A 19,606-nucleotide genomic window follows, 5' to 3' on the forward strand; every position below is an offset into this window, starting at 1 on the left:
TTCTTTATCGGGAGGTGGTGCATCTCCTGAAGACTGACTATTTGCTCTCTTCCTGGCAGTGCTAACTACAACAGAGTCAGGAGGAACCTGATGGGTGATATAATCAGGATCAGAGGGTGCAGGCTTGTATTTCTTCTCTATCCTAGGTGTTAGGATGCATGTCTTTACTGGTTCATTAAAGATTTGATCCACATGTTTTACCATGCCTGGGAGCATCAGGAGGCATTGGTACCTAGAGGGTGTTGAGGATAGAGTGTTAAATAAAAACTCATCTTGTAGTGGCTCTGTATGCATGTTAACACCATGAAATGCTGCAGTCCTAGCTATGACTTGATTATAGACAGTGCTATCCTCAGGTGGTGATGGCTTAGAGGGATAGCTGTCTGGATCACTACTTGGAATGGGATCAGGGTCCTAAGGATCCCATGGATCAACATTGTCTTGTTGTGAATAGTATGAATGAGTGGGTGACTGCATTGGTGTAGGGCTTGTAGGGGGAGAGATAGGTAGGGAGAGTGAGGAGAAGACTGAGGAGGTGGTGGTCTCTCCTTCTCCTTTGGCACTTTAGCTGGAGGCTGCATAGTGTCCAATTCCTCCTGAAAAGCTAGCTTTCTCAGTTTTTAAAGGAGGTGCTGTAATAATTCTTCCTGTTTCCTTTGGGGTGTGGATCCTGGATTGTCTTTCATCTATAATTTCTAAAATTGGTTCTATCTCTAACTCCTCTTCAGAGGTTTTGTGGCTTTCTTTAAGTCTCTTTGAAAGTCCATGCCCCTCTGTGTCTGTCGGCTTTTTCGGCTCCGAAGCGTGCTTTTTCAGGATTGAAAAAGATGAAGAGGATGAGGTTTTGGCTCCGGAACTGGCTTTCTGATTTTCGACTTTGAAAATTGGTGTTTACTGGAGTCGGAAACCAAGCTTTTTTTTTGTCTCCGATGTTTTCAGAGGATTGGCCTTTTTCAATGCCGAACTGGGTGGTCGGTCACCTACAGTCTTTTTTTCAGGCCGAACCATGGCCTTCCGGCAGTGGCGTACCCCAGGCCTTGTGTTTTTAATTTTATGAGGGTGCAGGGGCAGACGTACTCACATGTTGTCCTGCTGTGACTGGTCTTTCTTTGTCTGATTCCTGCTTGGACTCGAAATCTCAAACTGAGACTGCAGCCTGCATCAATTCTTCCTCTTCTACATCGAGATGTTCTCTGCTCTTCGATGCCATTTCGAGCCTTCTTGCTCTTCGGTCTGTAAGAGTCTTTTTCGATCGACAGGCCTCGCAGTTTTCTTCCCGATGGTCTGGGGAAAGGCAGAGGTTGCAAACCAGATGCTGGTCTGTGTATGGGTACTTCGCGTGGCACAGAGGACAGAATCGGAATGGAGTCCAATCCATGAGGCTTCCACATGGTCGGCCCGAGTCTGGCGCGTGCACCCCGAAGGGCGAACAAATTGTTTTCCGGACGGTAGTGGTGTGTCGATGGAAGAATATGAACCTAATCAATACAATATCGACGGAAATAGAGTTTTACAAAGTTTTCCGAATCGAAATCTCGGAGCGAGAGGAAACACGTCTGAACCAGATGGCAGAAATAAAACAATCTAACAATGGAGCCGATTAGCCATGCGCAATGAAACCGAAGAGGAGTCACTCGATCCCGTGACTCGGAAACACTTCTTCGAAGAAAAACAACTTGTAACACACCGAGTCCAACACTAGATGGTGGACTAATGCACAACATGTGTATCTGCAGCCATACATGCCATCGAACATTATATATATGTATATAATATATATATATATATATATATATATATACATACATACATACGTACACATACACACTAATCCTCTATATATATGTACACTAATCCTCTAAGATCTGCCTGTTATAGGTGCCCCCACCAGTTTTATCTATGGCCCTCACAGTGGCCCCTTTAAAATCCTTTCTACAGACAGCCTGTGGTACATGCCTATATGCTTTTGGGGGCCTGGAAACCTTCTCTATCACCTTCGTATGTAAAATAATTGAGACCTACAGAATCACAACTCCAGCAGTATGAAATCGGACAACCTCAGATATGGAGGGCATGAAAAAAAGGCAATTGATTTGGTATTAAATCTTGACAACATTTAGCACCCAATTGTCTTTTGTAATCCTCTGTAGTGAGGGAAAATGTTTGAAATGTAGGAGATTGTGGTGGCACAGAGTGGGAGCCACTGTCTGGAGGGGAGCCTTAAGAGCTGCAGCAGATGCCTTTTGTGATACTCTTCGACTTCTCAGCTTTTGAACAGCTATTTCCGCAGTGATATCTGATCCTAGTTTTGCAGCTGCTGTTCCTTATTACAGAAGGGAATGCTGGAGCACTGTTAAGCTCAGCCATCTGCCTCTAACTGGACTTAGACTTTAAAGCCTTGGATTCAGTATTTTTCAGCTGGACTCCTTAGTCTGCATCCGACTAGGAAACTACGATCCAGAGAAAGTCATAGCTAAAAATGTTGCTGACCTAGAAGGGGAAGTCTCAGCCAAAAGGAAGGACTCCTGGAAAGACTGGCAGATGTCGTGAGCAGCAAATCAGCTGAATATCCAACTGCTCTGCTTGCCTCATCCTGGTCATCCCTTCTATTAAAATGGTTAAGAATGATTGCATATTATCTCTGGTCAATAGCTCAACAAAATATTCGGACTAGGTCTATAACTCCCTCTTGCACTTTTCAAATAGAGCAGTACACTTTGCACCTCTTCGGACCACACCTTGAAGCAGTGTACACCTTTGTCCCATCTGCATTCATTTTTTACTTTTGTTCTCAGGTGGAGTAGAGGAACATAAACTAACACACTGTAGAATTTCCTGGCCTCTGGCACTGAGTGTTGAAGAGGCATGCCTTGCAGAAAGAGCAGCAGAGAATCTGGAGACCTGCAAGTCTTTCTTTGGGTGGCCTTCGACTGGTTTTGCTGTGGTGCTAGCCAAGAACACATGCAATGTGGGTTCCAACAACCCTGGAATTAAGGCCACTAGAGGTCTTGCTTGAGTTCTAGAAAGAAGAGTATCAAATACACGAAGTGTCATACTCTGGGGCATTGCTTCCATTTTAACTTTCTTCACTGAGCTATTGGTGTCTCCATGAAAGCTGAGGACACAATCCATTGGAGATACCCTATATGGAGGTGAGTCTAGAGCAGGTGTCTCTAACTAGTCTATCGTGAGCCACCAGTAGCTCACAGACACCTTAAAAGTAGCTTGTGGCCCTAAGTTCATCTTTAACCCCTTCGCTGCCAGGCCTTTTCCCCCTCCTGTGCCGGGCCTTTTTTTGCCTATTTGGGGCAGTTCGCGCTTAGGCCCTCATAACTTTTTGTCCACATAAGCTAACCAAGCCAAATTTGCGTCCTTTTTTTCCAACATCCTAGGGATTCTAGAGGTACCCAGACTTTGTGGGTTCCCTTGAAGGAGGCCAAGAAATTGGCCAAAATACAGTGAAAATTTCGTTTTTTTCAAAAAAATTGGAAAAAGTGGCTGCAGAAGAAGGCTTGTGGTTTTTCCCCTGAAAATGGCATCAACAAAGGGTTTGCGGTGCTAAACTCAGCAGCTTCCCAGCTTTCAGGAACAGGCAGACTTGAATCAGAAAACCCAATTTTTCAACACAATTTTGGCATTTTACTGGGGAATACCCCATTTGTGCAATTTTTTGTGCTTTCAGCCTCCTTCCAGTCAGTGACAGGAATGGTCATGAAACCAATGCTGGATCCCAGAAACCTAACCATTTCTGAAAAGTAGACAAAATTCTGAATTCAGCAAGGGGTCATTTGTGTAGATCCTACAAGGGTTTCCTACAGAAAATAACAGCTGAAAAAGAAAAATATTGAAATTGAGGTGAAAAAAACATCAATTTTTCTCTACGTTTTACTCTGTAACTTTTCCCTGCAATGTCAGATTATCGAAAGCAATATACCGTTACGTCTGCTGGACTCCTCTGGTTGCGGGGATATATAGGGCTTGTAGGTTCATCAAGAACCCGAGGAACCCAGAGCCAATAAATGAGCTGCACCCTGCAGTGCGTTTTCATTCTATACCGGGTATACAGCAATTCATTTGCTGAAATATAAGGAGTAAAAAATTGCTATCAAGAAAACCTTTGCATTTCCAAAAAGGGCACAAGATAAGGTGTTGAGGAGCAGTGGTTATTTGCACATCTCTGAATTACGGGGTGACCATAGTAGCACGTGAATTACAGGGAATTTCTCAAATAGATGTCTTTTTTACACACACTCCTATATTTGGAAGGAAAAAATGTAGAGAAAGACAAGGGGCAATAGTACTTGTTTTGCTAATCTATGTTCCCCCAAGTCTCCCGATAAAAATGGTACCTCACTTGTGTGGGTAGGCCTAGCACCCGCGACAGGATATGCCCCAAAACACAACATGGACACATCACAGAAAACAGAGCTGTTTTTAGCAAAGTGACTACCTGTAGATTTTGGCCTCTAGCTCAGCCGCCACCTAGGGAAACCTACCAAACCTGTGCATTTCTGAAAACTAGAGACCTAGGGGAATCCAAGGAGGGGTGACTTGTGTGGCTCGGACCAGGTTCTGTTACCCAGAATCCTTTGCAAACCTCAAAATTTGGCTAAAAAAACACATGTTCCTCACATTTCTGTGGCAGAAAGTTATGGAATCTGAGAGGAGCCACAAATTTCCTTCCACCCAGCGTTCCCCCACGTCTCCCGATAAAAATGATACCTCACTTGTGTGGGTAGGCCTAGCACCCGCGACAGGATATGCCCCAAAACACAACGTGGACACATCACAGAAAACAGAGCTGTTTTTAGCAAAGTGACTACCTGTAGATTTTGGCCTCTAGCTCAGCCGCCACCTAGGGAAACCTACCAAACCTGTGCATTTCTGAAAACTAGAGACCTAGGGGAATCCAAGGAGGGGTGACTTGTGTGGCTCGGACCAGGTTCTGTTACCCAGAATCCTTTGCAAACCTCAAAATTTGGCTAAAAAAACACATGTTCCTCACATTTCTGTGGCAGAAAGTTCTGGAATCTGAGAGGAGCCACAAATTTCCTTCCACCCAGCGTTCCCCCACGTCTCCCGATAAAAATGATACCTCACTTGTGTGGGTAGGCCTAGCGCCCGCGACAGGATATACCCCAAAACACAACGTGGACATATCACAGAAAACAGAGCTGTTTTTAGCAAAGTGACTACCTGTAGATTTTGGCCTCTAGCTCAGCCGCCACCTAGGGAAACCTACCAAACCTGTGCATTTCTGAAAACTAAAGACCTAGGGGAATCCAAGGAGGGGTGACTTGCGGGGCTCGGACCAGGTTCTGTTACCCAGAATCCTTTGCAAACCTCAAAATTTCGCTAAAAAAACACATGTTCCTCACATTTCTGTGGCAGAAAGTTCTGGAATCTGAGAGGAGCCACAAATTTCCTTCCACCCAGCGTTCCCCCACGTCTCCCGATAAAAATGATACCTCACTTGTGTGGGTAGGCCTAGCGCCCGCGACAGGATATGCCCCAAAACACAACGTGGACATATCACAGAAAACAGCTGTTTTTAGCAAAGTGACTACCTGTAGATTTTGGCCTCTAGCTCAGCCGCCATCTAGGGAAACCTACCAAACCTGTGCATTTCTGAAAACTAGAGACCTAGGGGAATCCAAGGAGGGGTGACTTGCGGGGCTCGGACCAGGTTCTGTTACCCAGAATCCTTTGCAAACCTCAAAATTTGGCTAAAAAAACACGTTCCTCACATTTCTGTGGCAGAAAGTTCTGGAATCTGAGAGGAGCCACAAATTTCCTTCCACCCAGCGTTCCCCCATGTCTCCCGATAAAAATGATACCTCACTTGTGTGGGTAGGCCTAGCGCCCGCGACAGGATATGCCCCAAAACACAACGTGGACATATCACAGAAAACAGAGCAGTTTTTAGCAAAGTGACTACCTGTAGATTTTGGCCTCTAGCTCAGCCGCCACCTAGGGAAACCTACCAAACCTGTGCATTTCTGAAAACTAGAGACCTAGGGGAATCCAAGGAGGGGTGACTTGCGGGGCTCGGACCAGGTTCTGTTACCCAGAATCCTTTGCAAACCTCAAAATTTGGCTAAAAAAACACATGTTCCTCACATTTCTGTGGCAGAAAGTTCTGGAATCTGAGAGGAGCCACAAATTTCCTTCTACCCAGCGTTCCCCCACGTCTCCCGATAAAAATGATACTTCACTTGTGTGGGTAGGCCTAGCGCCCGCGACAGGATATGCCCCAAAACACAACGTGGACATATCACAGAAAACAGAGCTGTTTTTCGCAAAGTGACTACCTGTAGATTTTGGCCTCTAGCTCAGCCGCCACCTAGGGAAACCTACCAAACCTGTGCATTTCTGAAAACTAGAGACCTAGGGGAATCCAAGGAGGGGTGACTTGCGGGGCTCGGACCAGGTTCTGTTACCCAGAATCCTTTGCAAACCTCAAAATTTGGCTAAAAAAACACATGTTCCACACATTTCTGTGGCAGAAAGTTCTGGAATCTGAGAGGAGCCACAAATTTCCTTCCACCCAGCGTTCCCCCACGTCTCCCGATAAAAATGATACCTCACTTGTGTGGGTAGGCCTAGCGCCCGCGACAGGATATGCCCCAAAACACAACGTGGACATATCACAGAAAACAGAGCAGTTTTTAGCAAAGTGACTACCTGTAGATTTTGGCCTCTAGCTCAGCCGCCACCTAGGGAAACCTACCAAACCTGTGCATTTCTGAAAACTAGAGACCTAGGGGAATCCAAGGAGGGGTGACTTGCGGGGCTCGGACCAGGTTCTGTTACCCAGAATCCTTTGCAAACCTCAAAATTTGGCTAAAAAAACACATGTTCCTCACATTTCTGTGGCAGAAAGTTCTGGAATCTGAGAGGAGCCACAAATTTCCTTCTACCCAGCGTTCCCCCACGTCTCCCGATAAAAATGATACCTCACTTGTGTGGGTAGGCCTAGCGCCCGCGACAGGATATGCCCCAAAACACAACGTGGACATATCACAGAAAACAGAGCTGTTTTTCGCAAAGTGACTACCTGTAGATTTTGGCCTCTAGCTCAGCCGCCACCTAGGGAAACCTACCAAACCTGTGCATTTCTGAAAACTAGAGACCTAGGGGAATCCAAGGAGGGGTGACTTGCGGGGCTCGGACCAGGTTCTGTTACCCAGAATCCTTTGCAAACCTCAAAATTTGGCTAAAAAAACACATGTTCCACACATTTCTGTGGCAGAAAGTTCTGGAATCTGAGAGGAGCCACAAATTTCCTTCCACCCAGCGTTCCCCCACGTCTCCCGATAAAAATGATACCTCACTTGTGTGGGTAGGCCTAGCGCCCGCGACAGGATATGCCCCAAAACACAACGTGGACATATCACAGAAAACAGAGCTGTTTTTAGCAAAGTGACTACCTGTAGATTTTGGCCTCTAGCTCAGCCGCCACCTAGGGAAACCTACCAAACCTGTGCATTTCTGAAAACTAGAGACCTAGGGGAATCCAAGGAGGGGTGACTTGCGGGGCTCGGACCAGGTTCTGTTAACCAGAATCCTTTGCAAATCTCAAAATTTGGCTAAAAAAACACATGTTCCTCACATTTCTGTGGCAGAAAGTTCTGGAATCTGAGAGGAGCCACAAATTTCCTTCCACCCAGCGTTCCCCCACGTCTCCCGATAAAAATGATACCTCACTTGTGTGGGTAGGCCTAGCGCCCGCAACAGGATATGCCCCAAAACACAACGTGGACATATCACAGAAAACAGAGCTGTTTTTAGCAAAGTGACTACCTGTAGATTTTGGCCTCTAGCTCAGCCGCCACCTAGGGAAACCTACCAAACCTGTGCATTTCTGAAAACTAGAGACCTAGGGGAATCCAAGGAGGGGTGACTTGCGGGGCTCGGACCAGGTTCTGTTACCCAGAATCCTTTGCAAATCTCAAAATTTGGCTAAAAAAACACATGTTCCTCACATTTCTGTGGCAGAAAGTTCTGGAATCTGAGAGGAGCCACAAATTTCCTTCCACCCAGCGTTCCCCCACATCTCCCGATAAAAATGATACCTCACTTGTGTGGGTAGGCCTAGCGCCCGCGACAGGATATGCCCCAAAACACAACGTGGACATATCACAGAAAACAGAGCTGTTTTTAGCAAAGTGACTACCTGTAGATTTTGGCCTCTAGCTCAGCCGCCACCTAGGGAAACCTACCAAACCTGTGCATTTCTGAAAACTAGAGACCTAGGGGAATCCAAGGAGGGGTGACTTGCGGGGCTCGGACCAGGTTCTGTTACCCAGAATCCTTTGCAAACCTCAAAATTTGGCTAAAAAAACACATGTCCCTCACATTTCTGTGGCAGAAAGTTCTGGAATCTGAGAGGAGCTACAAATTTCCTTCCACCCAGCGTTCCCCCAAGTCTCCCGATAAAAATGATACCTCACTTGCGTGGGTAGGCCTAGCGCCGGCGACAGGAAACACCCCAAAGCGCAACGTGGACACATCCTAAATTTTGGAAAAAAACAGAGGTGTTTTTTGCAAAGTGCCTACCTGTAGATTTTGGCCTCTAGCTCGGCTGGCACCTAGGGAAACCTACCAAACCTGTGCATTTCTGAAAACTAGAGACCTAGGGGAATCCAAGGAGGGGTGACTTGCGGGGCTCGGACCAGGTTCTGTTACCCAGAATCCTTTGCAAACCTCAAAATTTGGCTAAAAATACACATGTTACTCACATTTCTGTGGCAGAAAGTTCTGGAATCTGAGAGGAGCCACAAATTTCCTTCTACCCAGCGTTCCCCCAAGTCTCCCGATAAAAATTATACCTCACTTGTGTGGGTAGGCCTAGCGCCCGCGACAGGATATGCCCCAAAACACAACGTGGACATATCACAGAAAACAGAGCTGTTTTTAGCAAAGTGACTACCTGTAGATTTTGGCCTCTAGCTCAGCCGCCACCTAGGGAAACCTACCAAACCTGTGCATTTCTGAAAACTAGAGACCTAGGGGAATCCAAGGAGGGGTGACTTGCGGGGCTCGGACCAGGTTCTGTTACCCAGAATCCTTTGCAAATCTCAAAATTTGGCTAAAAAAACACATGTTCCTCACATTTCTGTGGCAGAAAGTTCTGGAATCTGAGAGGAGCCACAAATTTCCTTCCACCCAGCGTTCCCCCACATCTCCCGATAAAAATGATACCTCACTTGTGTGGGTAGGCCTAGCGCCCGCGACAGGATATGCCCCAAAACACAACGTGGACATATCACAGAAAACAGAGCTGTTTTTAGCAAAGTGACTACCTGTAGATTTTGGCCTCTAGCTCAGCCGCCACCTAGGGAAACCTACCAAACCTGTGCATTTCTGAAAACTAGAGACCTAGGGGAATCCAAGGAGGGGTGACTTGCGGGGCTCGGACCAGGTTCTGTTACCCAGAATCCTTTGCAAATCTCAAAATTTGGCTAAAAAAACACATGTTCCTCACATTTCTGTGGCAGAAAGTTCTGGAATCTGAGAGGAGCCACAAATTTCCTTCCACCCAGCGTTCCCCCAAGTCTCCCGATAAAAATGATACCTCACTTGCGTGGGTAGGCCTAGCGCCCACGAAAGGAAAGGGCCCAAAACACAACGTGGACACATCACATTTTTTTATAAAAAGCAGTGCCTACCTGTGGATTTTGGCCTGTAGCTCAGCCGACACCTGAGGAAACCTAGCAAACCAGTGCATTTTTGAAAACTAGAAACCCAGGGGAATCCAAGATGGGGTGACTTGCGGGGCTCTGACCAGGTTATGTTACCCAGAATCCTTTGCAAACATCAAAATTTGGCCCAAAAAACACTTTTTCCTCTCATTTCGGTGACAGAAAGTTCTGGAATCTGAGAGGAGCCACAAATTTCCTTCCACCCAGCGTTCCCCTAAGTCTCTCGATAAAAATGGTACATCACTTCTGTGGGTAGGCCTAGCGCCCACAAAAGGAAATGGCCCAAAACACAACGTGGACACAACATATTTTTTCACAGAAAACAGAGGTGTTTTTTGCAAGGTGCCTACCTGTGGTGTTTGGCCTGTAGCTCAGCCGGCCCCAGGGGGGGGGGGGCAGAAATGCCCTAAAATAAATTTGCCCCCCCAACCCCCACCCTCCCCCGCCGGGAGCGACCCTTGCCTACGGGGTCGCTCCCCCTGCGTGACATTGGCACCAAAAAACAAATCCCCGGTGCCTAGTGGTTTCTGCCCCCTTGGGGGCAGGTTGACCTAAACTCAGCCAATCTGCCCCCAAGGGGGGCAGAAATGGCCTAAATACAATTTGTCCCCCAGGGGAGCGACTTTTGCCTGATGGGTCGCTCCCCATCTCTAAAAAAAAAAAAAACAAAGAAAAAAAAAAGAAAAATTCCCCTGGCGCCTAGAGGTTTCTGCCCCCCCCCCCCCCCCCGGGGCAGTTCGGCCTAATAATAGGCCGATCTGTCCCCCGGGGGGGCAGAAATGGCCTAAAATAAATTTGCCCCCCCAACCCCCACCACCCCCCCGGGAGCGACCCTTGCCTACGGGGTCGCTCCCCCTGCGTGACATTGGCGCCAAAAAACAAATCCCCGGTGCCTAGTGGTTTCTGCCCCCTTGGGGGCAGATTGACCTAAAATTTGCCAATCTGCCCCCAGGGGGGTAGAAATGGTCTAAATACAATTTGCCCCCCCAGGGGAGCGACCCTTGCCTGATGGGTCGCTCCCCATCTCTAAAAAAAGAAACAACAAAAAAAAAAAAAACACAAAAAAAAAATTGCCCTGGTGCCTAGAGTGTTCTGCCCCCCCCCCCCCCCCCAGGGGCAGTTCGGCCTAATAATAGGCCGATCTGTCCCCCGGGGGGGCAGAAATGGCCTAAAATAAATTTGCCCCCCCAACCCCCATCCCCCCCCCGGGAGCGACCCTTGCCTACGGGGTCGCTCCCCCTGCGTGACATTGGCGCCAAAAAACAAATCCCCGGTGCCTAGTGGTTTCTGCCCCCTTGGGGGCAGATTGACTTAAAATTGGCCAATCTGCCCCCAGGGGGGCAGAAATGGTCTAAATACAATTTGCCCCCCCCAGGGGAGCGACCCTTGCCTGATGGGTCGCTCCCCATCTCTAAAAAAAGAAACAACAAAAAAAAAACACAAAAAAAAAATTGCCCTGGCGCCTAGAGTGTTCTGCCCCCCCCCCCGGGGGCAGTTCGGCCTAAAAATAGGCCGATCTGTCCCCCGGGGGGGCAGAAATGGCCTAAAATAAATTTGCCCCCCCAACCCCCACCCCCCCCCCGGGAGCGACCCTTGCCTACGGGGTCGCTCCCCCTGCGTGACATTGGCGCCAAAAAACAAATCCCCGGTGCCTTGTGGTTTCTGCCCCCTTGGGGGCAGATTGACCTAAAATTGGCCAATCTGCCCCCAGGGGGGCAGAAATGGTCTAAATACAATTTGCCCCCCCAGGGGAGCGACCCTTGCCTGATGGGTCGCTCCCCATCTCTAAAAAAAGAAACAACAAAAAAAAAAAAACACAAAAAAAAAATTGCCCTGGCGCCTAGAGTGTTCTGTCCCCCCCCGGGGGCAGTTCGGCCTAAAAATAGGCCGATCTGTCCCCCGGGGGGGCAGAAATGGCCTAAAATAAATTTGCCCCCCCAACCGGCACCCCCCCCCCGGGAGCGACCCTTGCCTACGGGGTCGCTCCCCCTGGGTGACATTGGCGCCAAAAAACAAATCCCCGGTGCCTTGTGGTTTCTGCCCCCTTGGGGGCAGATTGACCTAAAATTGGCCAATCTGCCCCCAGGGGGGCAGAAATGGTCTAAATACAATTTGCCCCCCCCAGGGGAGCGACCCTTGCCTGATGGGTCGCTCCCCATCTCTAAAAAAAGAAACAACAAAAAAAAAAACCACACAAAAAAAATTGCCCTGGCGCCTAGAGTGTTCTGCCCCCCCCCGGGGGCAGTTCGGCCTAATAATAGGCCGATCTGTCCCCCGGGGGGGCAGAAATGGCCTAAAATAAATTTGCCCCCCCACCCCCCCCCCTGGGAGCGACCCTTGCCTACGGGGTCGCTCCCCCTGCGTGACATTGGCGCCAAAAAACAAATCCCCGGTGCCTAGTGGTTTCTGCCCCCTTGGGGGCAGATTGACCTAAAATCGGCCAATCTGCCCCCAGGGGGGCAGAAATGGTCTAAATACAATTTGCTCCCCAGGGGAGCGACCCTTGCCTGATGGGTCGCTCCCCATCTCTAAAAAAAAAAAAAAGAACAAAAAAAAAAAAACACAAAAAAAAAATTGCCCTGGCGCCTAGAGGTTTCTTCCCCCCCTGGGGGCAGATCGGCCTAATAATAGGCCGATCTGCCCCCAGGGGGGGCAGAAAAGGCCTTCCCAAAAAATTGCCCCCCCTGGGAGCGACCCTTGCCAAAGGGGTCGCTTTGTTGCGTGACATTCGCGCGCAAAAACAAACTCCCTGGTGTCTAATGGTTTCTGCCCCCCTTGGGGGCAGATTGGCCTTATCAAAATAGGCCAATCTGCCCCCAAGGGGGGCAGAAATGGCCTAAATATATATTGCCCCGTAGGGGAGCGACCCTTGCCTAAGGGATCGCTCCCCACCTAAAAAAAAAGAATTCATCACCAAAAAAAAAAAAAAAAAAAAAATGGTCCCTGGTGCCTAGAGGTTTCTGCCCCAGGCCAATCTGCCCCCAGGGGGGGCAGAAAAGGCCTTCCTAAAAAAATGCCCCCCTGGGAGCGACCCTTGCCCAAGGGGTCGCTCCCTTTTGCCAATTTCAAGAAAAAAAAAAAAATCCCTGGTGTCTAGTGGGGTTTCAAAAGCCGGATTGCAAGCAATCCAGCTTTTGAAACCTGTGAGAGACTTCAAAGGGAAGGAAATACATTTCCTTCCCTTTGAAGCCTCTCGGGGCCTCCCCCATGGGATTGAAAAAGAAATGCAAAAGCATTTCTTTTTCAATCGCGCTGGAAGCTCTGCTTCCAGCGCGATGGGGGAGACCCTGTGACTAATCAGCGCGCGCTCGCGCGCTGACGTCACAGGGGGGGTTGGGGGGGGTCGGGGGTGGGAGGGGAAGGGCTTCCCCTTCCATCCCTGACTTGGGGGGGTGGGGGGGAACCCCACAGAGGGAGCGAGAGCGCTCCCTCTGGGCTGTGTGCCGAGGACGTAGTGGTTACGTCCTCGGCACAGCAGCACTGTGCCGCAGGACGTAACCACTACGTCCGCGGCACAGAAGGGGTTAAATAAGCATAGGCTCACATTTTCCTTTTAAAGTTAAGGGAAGGCTGTGCTTATTTTTGCATGATTATCAGCTGGTTGCAGATAGCAGGGCCCGATAATGAGCAGTGCTCAGTCCGATTTACAACCCAGGCTGCAGCTGGGGCACGGAGGTGAAAAACTGAAGGACTGAGGTATTTAATTCTTCATAAAAGTCCTTGTCAACTCAATATCGGAGGGTGAGAACAAAATGATGTTTCTGAATCCTGTTAAATGGGAGAAAATTCAAATGAAGTTACCATGATGATTAAGTTAACTCTTCATTTAAATGTTCTGCCATTTCAAAGTGTCACATTTAAAAACAGCAGGCCTCTTGCCCTGAGAGGCCAGCAGACACTCTGCAACATGTATACCTGAAAAATAGAGTATTTTGTTTCAATGGGAGAAATTTAAGAGCAGAATTTTTCATATTTTGTAACATTTGTAAAGAGCATTTTTCTGCACTTTAAATTTCTACCATTTAAAAACAATGGTTGTATATTTGTGTTATACATGTAACAGTGCCACATATGGTGAAAAGTATGTCCTGTACATACAACATAGACTCTTAGTCACTAATACACATATATCCCATTCATACACACACATTTCTATACATCTCCCAAAGATCAGGCTCTCACTGGCACACATTGCAACCCTCTCATAGTGCCCCTAGTCGAAGTATTTTGTTCAAATCATTGTATCTGGCTCTATGGACATTAGACTAAAAGACAATGAAGCTGGCTGTGGGTGTGTCTGGTAAAAATACACTAGATGTTTAGCCTTTAATAGCTGATGATGATTTTCACTGATCAGAAGTAACTCTCACTACAGAAAAGGTTGGAGACCCCTCATCAAAAGTTCTGGCCAAACAGGAGCGCATATCAGATAATGAAGACTTATCTCTACTGGTTAAGGAACTATATTCTTGAGATATAGATTTATGAGAATCCCCCTTTGACTTCCTTTACTATGAATGACATTCGTTCCTCTTTCTTTTTCGAGGTGCTTCTTCTTTCGTGGATTGACGATGCCCACAATTTTCAGATATGACCATTGCAAGTTGTGGTGGGAGAACTAGAGGAGACAGAGAAGCAGCTGGACAATTGCTGTGAAAAGTGGCACCCACTTTGTGATTAATTGTCAATCAGAAGGCCTCCATGTATGAGAAATGAGTATGAAGAACAACTTGTTGGACCTTCTAGGCAAAATATCAACCCTGATCAGGCATAATCCCCCTGCTATCCACTGTATGTGAAGGAATTACAGCATCATTCCTGGAATGGCCCAGCACAACCTATACATAACCATCTGTAAGGAAATGCCTCCTTGGCATGGTTACCACCTGACTTTTTGCCTTTCCTGATGCCAAGTTATGATTTGAAAGTGTGCTGAGGCCTGCTAACCAGGCCCCAGCACCAGTGTTCTTTCCCTAACCTGTACCTTTGTTTCCACAATTGGCACACCCTGGCATCCAGGTAAGTCCCTTGTAACTGGTACCTCTGGTACCAAGGGCCCTGATGCCAGGGAAGGTCTCTAAGGGCTGCAGCATGTCTTATGCCACCCTGGAGACCCCTCACTCAGCACAGACACACTGCTTGCCAGCTTGTGTGTGCTGGTGGGGAGAAAATGACTAAGTTGACATGGCACTCCCCTCAGGGTGCCATGCCAACCTCACACTGCCTATGGCATAGATAAGTCACCCCTCTAGCAGGCCTTAGAGCCCTAAGGCAGGGTGCACTATACCATAGGAGAGGGCATAAGTGCATGAGCACTATGCCCCTACAGTGTCTAAGCAAAACCTTAGACATTGTAAGTACAGGGTAGCCATAAGAGTATATGGTCTGGGAGTCTGTCATGCACGAACTCCACAGCACCATAATGGCTACACTAAAAACTGGGAAGTTTGGTATCAAACTTCTCAGCACAATAAATGCACACTGATGACAGTGTACATTTTATTGTAAAATACATACCAGATGGCATCTTAGAGATGCCCCCTGAAACCACACCTGACTACCAGTGTGGGCGGACTAGTTTTAGCAGCCTGCCACACACCAGACATGTTGCTGGCCACATGGGGAGAGTGCCTTTGTCACTCTGTGGCTAGTAACAAAGCCTATACTGGGTGGAGGTGCTTCTCACCTCCCCCTGCAGGAACTGTAACACCTGGCGGTGAGCCTCAAAGGCTCACCCCCTTTGTTACAGCACCACAGGGCACTCCAGCTAGTGGAGTTGTCCGCCCCCTGCGGCCACGGCCCCACTTTTGGCGGCAAGGCCGGAGGAGATAATGAGAAAAACAAGGAGGAGTCACTGGCCAGTCAGGACAGCCCCTAAGGTGTCCTGAGCGGAGGTGACTCTGACTTTTAGAAATCCTCCATGATTCCCCCAATAGGATTAGGGATGTGCCCCCCTCCCCTCAGGGAGGAGGCACAAAGAGGGTGTAGCCAACCTCAGGGCTAGTAGCCATTGGCTACTAACCTCCCAGACCTAAACACACCCCTAAATCAAGTATTTAGGGGCTCCCAGAACCTTGCAAGATCGATTCCTGCAACCTTAGACGAAGAAAGACTGCTGACCTGAAAGCCCTGCAGAGAAGATGGAGACACCAACTGCTTTGGCCCCAGCTCTACCGGCCTGTCTCCACACTTGAAGAAAAACTGCAACAGCGACGCGTTCCCCAGGGTCCAGCGACCTCTGAAGCCTCAGAGGACTACCCTGCATCTAAAAGGACCAAGAACTCCCGAGGACAGCGGCCCTGTTCCACAAAGACTGCAACTTTGCAACAAAGAAGCAACTTTAAAAGAACACACGTTTCCAGCCGGAAGCGTGAGACTTTGCACTCTGCACCCGACGCCCCCGGCTCGACTTGTGGAGAACAAACACTACAGGGAGGACTCCCCGGCGACTGCGAGCCCGTGAGTAGCCAGAGTTGACCCCCCTGACCTCCCCCAGTGACGCCTGCAGAGGGAATCCAGAGGCTCCCCCTGACCGCGACTGCCTGCTTCAAAGAACCCGACGCCTGGTAAAGACACTGCACCCGCAGACCCCAGGACCTGAAGGATCCGACTTCCAGTGCAGAAACGACCCCCAGGTGGCCCTCTCCCTTGCCCAGGTGGTGGTTCCCCAAGGAGCCCCCCCCTTGCCTGCCTGCTTCGCTGAAGAGACCCCTGGGTCTCCCATTGAACTACATGGCAAACCCGACGCCTGTTTGCATACTGCACCCAGCCGCCCCGTGCCGCTGAGGGTGTACTTTTTGTTCTGACTTGTGTCCCCCCAGGTGCCCTACAAAACCCCCCTGGTCTGCCCTCCGAAGACGCGGGTACTTACCTGCTGGCAGACTGGAACCAGGGCACCCCCTTCTCCATTGAAGCCTATGCGTTTTGGGCACCACTTTGACCTCTGCACCTGACCGGCCCTGAGCTGCTGGTGTGGTAACTTTGGGGTTGCTCTGAACCCCCTACGGTGGGCTACCTTGGACCCAACTTTGAACCCGGTAGGTGGTTTACTTACCTGCAAAACTAACAAACACTTACCTCCCCCAGGAACTGTTGAAAATTGCACTGTCTAGTTTTAAAATAGCTTATTGCAATTTGTGTGAAAACTGTATATGCTATTTTGCTAATTCAAAGTTCCTAAGTGAAATACCTTTCATTTAAGGTATTGATTGTAAATCTTGAACATGTGGTTCATAAAATAAACTAAGAAAATATATTTTCTATATAAAACCTATTGTCCTGGAATTGTCTGAGTGTGTGTTCCTCATTTATTGCCTGTGTGTACAACAAATGCTTAACACTACCCTCTGATAAGCCTACTGCTCGACCACACTACCACAAAATAGAGCATTAGAATTATCTCTTTTTGCCACTATCATACCTCTAAGGGGAACCCTTGGACTCTGTGCATGCTATTTCTTACTTTGAAATAGTACATACAGAGCCAACTTCCTACACCATCCATTGCACCAACAGTAGTGTAGTGGCCACAGCTGTGTACACAAAACACTGCAAGGTTATACCACTAGAGGGTCCCTTGCTAAAATAGGCACAGCACTAGCTCAATAATGCCTAGTGTACTAAGCGACCCGTTACAAATACAAAGGTATAAAATGTATGGTTTAAGCATGATGTACAACAAGAAATATTGCAACAAATGGCCACCTCTCACAAGCAATGGTGGGTGTCTGCGTGTTTGGCTTTACAGACACAAATAATGCAATCCCAATTGTTCCAAAATTAAAGGATGCTGAGAATGTCCAAGTGAAATAATGTATAAAAGAAAATATCTGCGTACTCGGAGATAATGTGGCAAAAGGGCTTGAAAGAGATGAATGCTACTGAAGCAATATGAATTTCTAAGGAAAACTAACAGTTTACATCATACACTTCAGAATTAAAAAAAGATATTGAATTATCTGTTTTAACACAACAAAAAACACACTTTTCTAAATAAGATATTTAAATAAATAAAATGTAAGTATATTACAATACTGTTTCAACCATTACTACGTAATGCATAAGCCCATTACAGAGTCTAGGCATAAAAAAACTTCAATGCAGCACGCTGTATGAACTTGCTCCCAAACACCTCACACAATGACGTGCACAATAGGCTTTCCCACAAACAGTTGAACAGTGAAACTCACGGATCTCCACCAGCTGATAAATCTGTTCCATTTTCTTCAAATTCGGGAAATAAATCTTCTCTGTCAAGCAGCTCCTGATATTTCTCTTGATAATCTTCAAATATGATAAATTAAAAGAAAAAAATGGGACTTATTTCTGCCACATGCCACACAGAGACAAGTAGTCTAAACAATATATTTTATGCAGAAATCTAGTGCGCATATCACCCAGGATGGTATCTTGGCGCTGGGCATGTGCAAGTCTAGCCACACCTACGGCCTAGTGGGTCTCCTCAAAAAGCCAAGTCTTCAGCTTCTTGGGGAAATGTATATGTTTTTCACCCATTGCATACCTTGCACTATGAATGAATTAGTAATCTCCTCCTTCTATAGCATAACAAGAAAAAGACCAACATCCAAATTTTATTGTGTCTTTTTGCGGAATCATATTTTTGCTGGCTGCAGAACTCTGTGGACTTTACCCCTGCTAGCCAGTGGTAAAGTACTTCTGCGCCGCTTTTCAAGATAACAGCATTGGTTTAAAGCTGACTGAGTTATTTAATGTGCCCTTAAGTCCCTAGTATACAGTACCAAATGTACCAAGGCCAGTAAATTAAATGCTACCAGTAGACTCCAGTGGGCATTTTGACAACCACTGCAGAGGCACTGTAAATCATGCCTCCAGGCCCACCAGTAAACTGGCTGTGCAGGTTTTACCTGCAAATAGATTTCTCAAAATAACCACTTTTTTGATATGCCTAAACTTTCCTGTTGAACAAGTTACATACCTTTGGTGATGCCTTATTTAGTAGATACATATTCTAGTTGCAGATACCTTACCTTTCCTCCACGTGTGAGACTAGATCCGGAGATTTTTCTCAAGCAGTATCCCTGTACGCCATTACCCAGCATTGGTCGGCTCTGCGTCCGCCGGTTTCTTTACATGACTTTCCACGCCAGAACCGCTGCCATGAAGAACACAGATCAATGGTGTGCCAGAACTAGGGGCCAGAAAAGGGAGTCTCTGTCCTTAGAAATCAGTTTGCAGAGCGGGGGAGGAAGGGTGAGTCGGTAAGAAATCTGCAACTAGAATATGTCTCTACCAGATAAGACATTACCGAAGGTAAGGAACTTGTTAATCTGCTAGAGACTTCTAGTTGTAGATTCCTTACCACAGAATAGATACCCAAGCAATACAATACTCTGAGGAGGGTCTGCGAACCAAGATCATTCTAGAAAGTCCTGCAAGACCGAATGGGCAAAGTACCAGTCCCTGCAGAGGTGACTACAGGCAGTAGTGTTTGGTAAACTTGTGCAGGGATGTCCATGTTGCTGCCTGACAAAGGTCCAGGACTGGAACTCCCTGTGGTAACGCAGTGGCTGCAGCAGTTGCTCTGGTAGAGTGAGCGCGCAAATCCTCCGGGGGTGGCTTTTTAGCCAATGCGTAGCACATTTTAATGCAGAAAACAACCAATCTGGAGATGGTTCTCTTCTGCACTGCCCAACCTTTCTTCGCACCCGCATAACCAACAAAGAGTTGATCGTCCACGCGGAACTCTTTGGTACGACAATGTAGAACACCATGCTCTTTTTGGGTCAAGGCAGTGGAGTCTCTACTTCTCCTTGGAAGAATGTGGGGGTGCGTAAAAACTAGGCAAGGTGATGGACTGGCCTACCTGAAAGGGCATGACCACTTATCTAAAAAAGGAAGCCCTGGTGCGAAGCATTACCTTA

The 19,606-nt window shown here is 47.7% G+C and overlaps 1 protein-coding gene across 2 annotated transcripts in view; it reads right to left on the reverse strand.

Annotated features, from left to right (window-relative positions):
• The window catches only part of PAIP1 (poly(A) binding protein interacting protein 1), a 456,675-nt gene that overhangs the window by 40,688 nt on the left and 396,381 nt on the right, over window positions 1-19,606 (reverse strand). For both annotated transcript variants that reach the window (XM_069221533.1, XM_069221535.1), the window contains exon 10: window positions 17,894-17,987. In XM_069221533.1, coding sequence (XP_069077634.1) covers window positions 17,894-17,987 — 94 coding nt within the window. The remainder of the gene's footprint in view (window positions 1-17,893; window positions 17,988-19,606) is intronic.

This window comes from Pleurodeles waltl, chromosome 1_1 (genome assembly GCF_031143425.1).
Source record: "Pleurodeles waltl isolate 20211129_DDA chromosome 1_1, aPleWal1.hap1.20221129, whole genome shotgun sequence".
Classification (NCBI taxonomy): Eukaryota; Metazoa; Chordata; class Amphibia; order Caudata; family Salamandridae; genus Pleurodeles; species Pleurodeles waltl.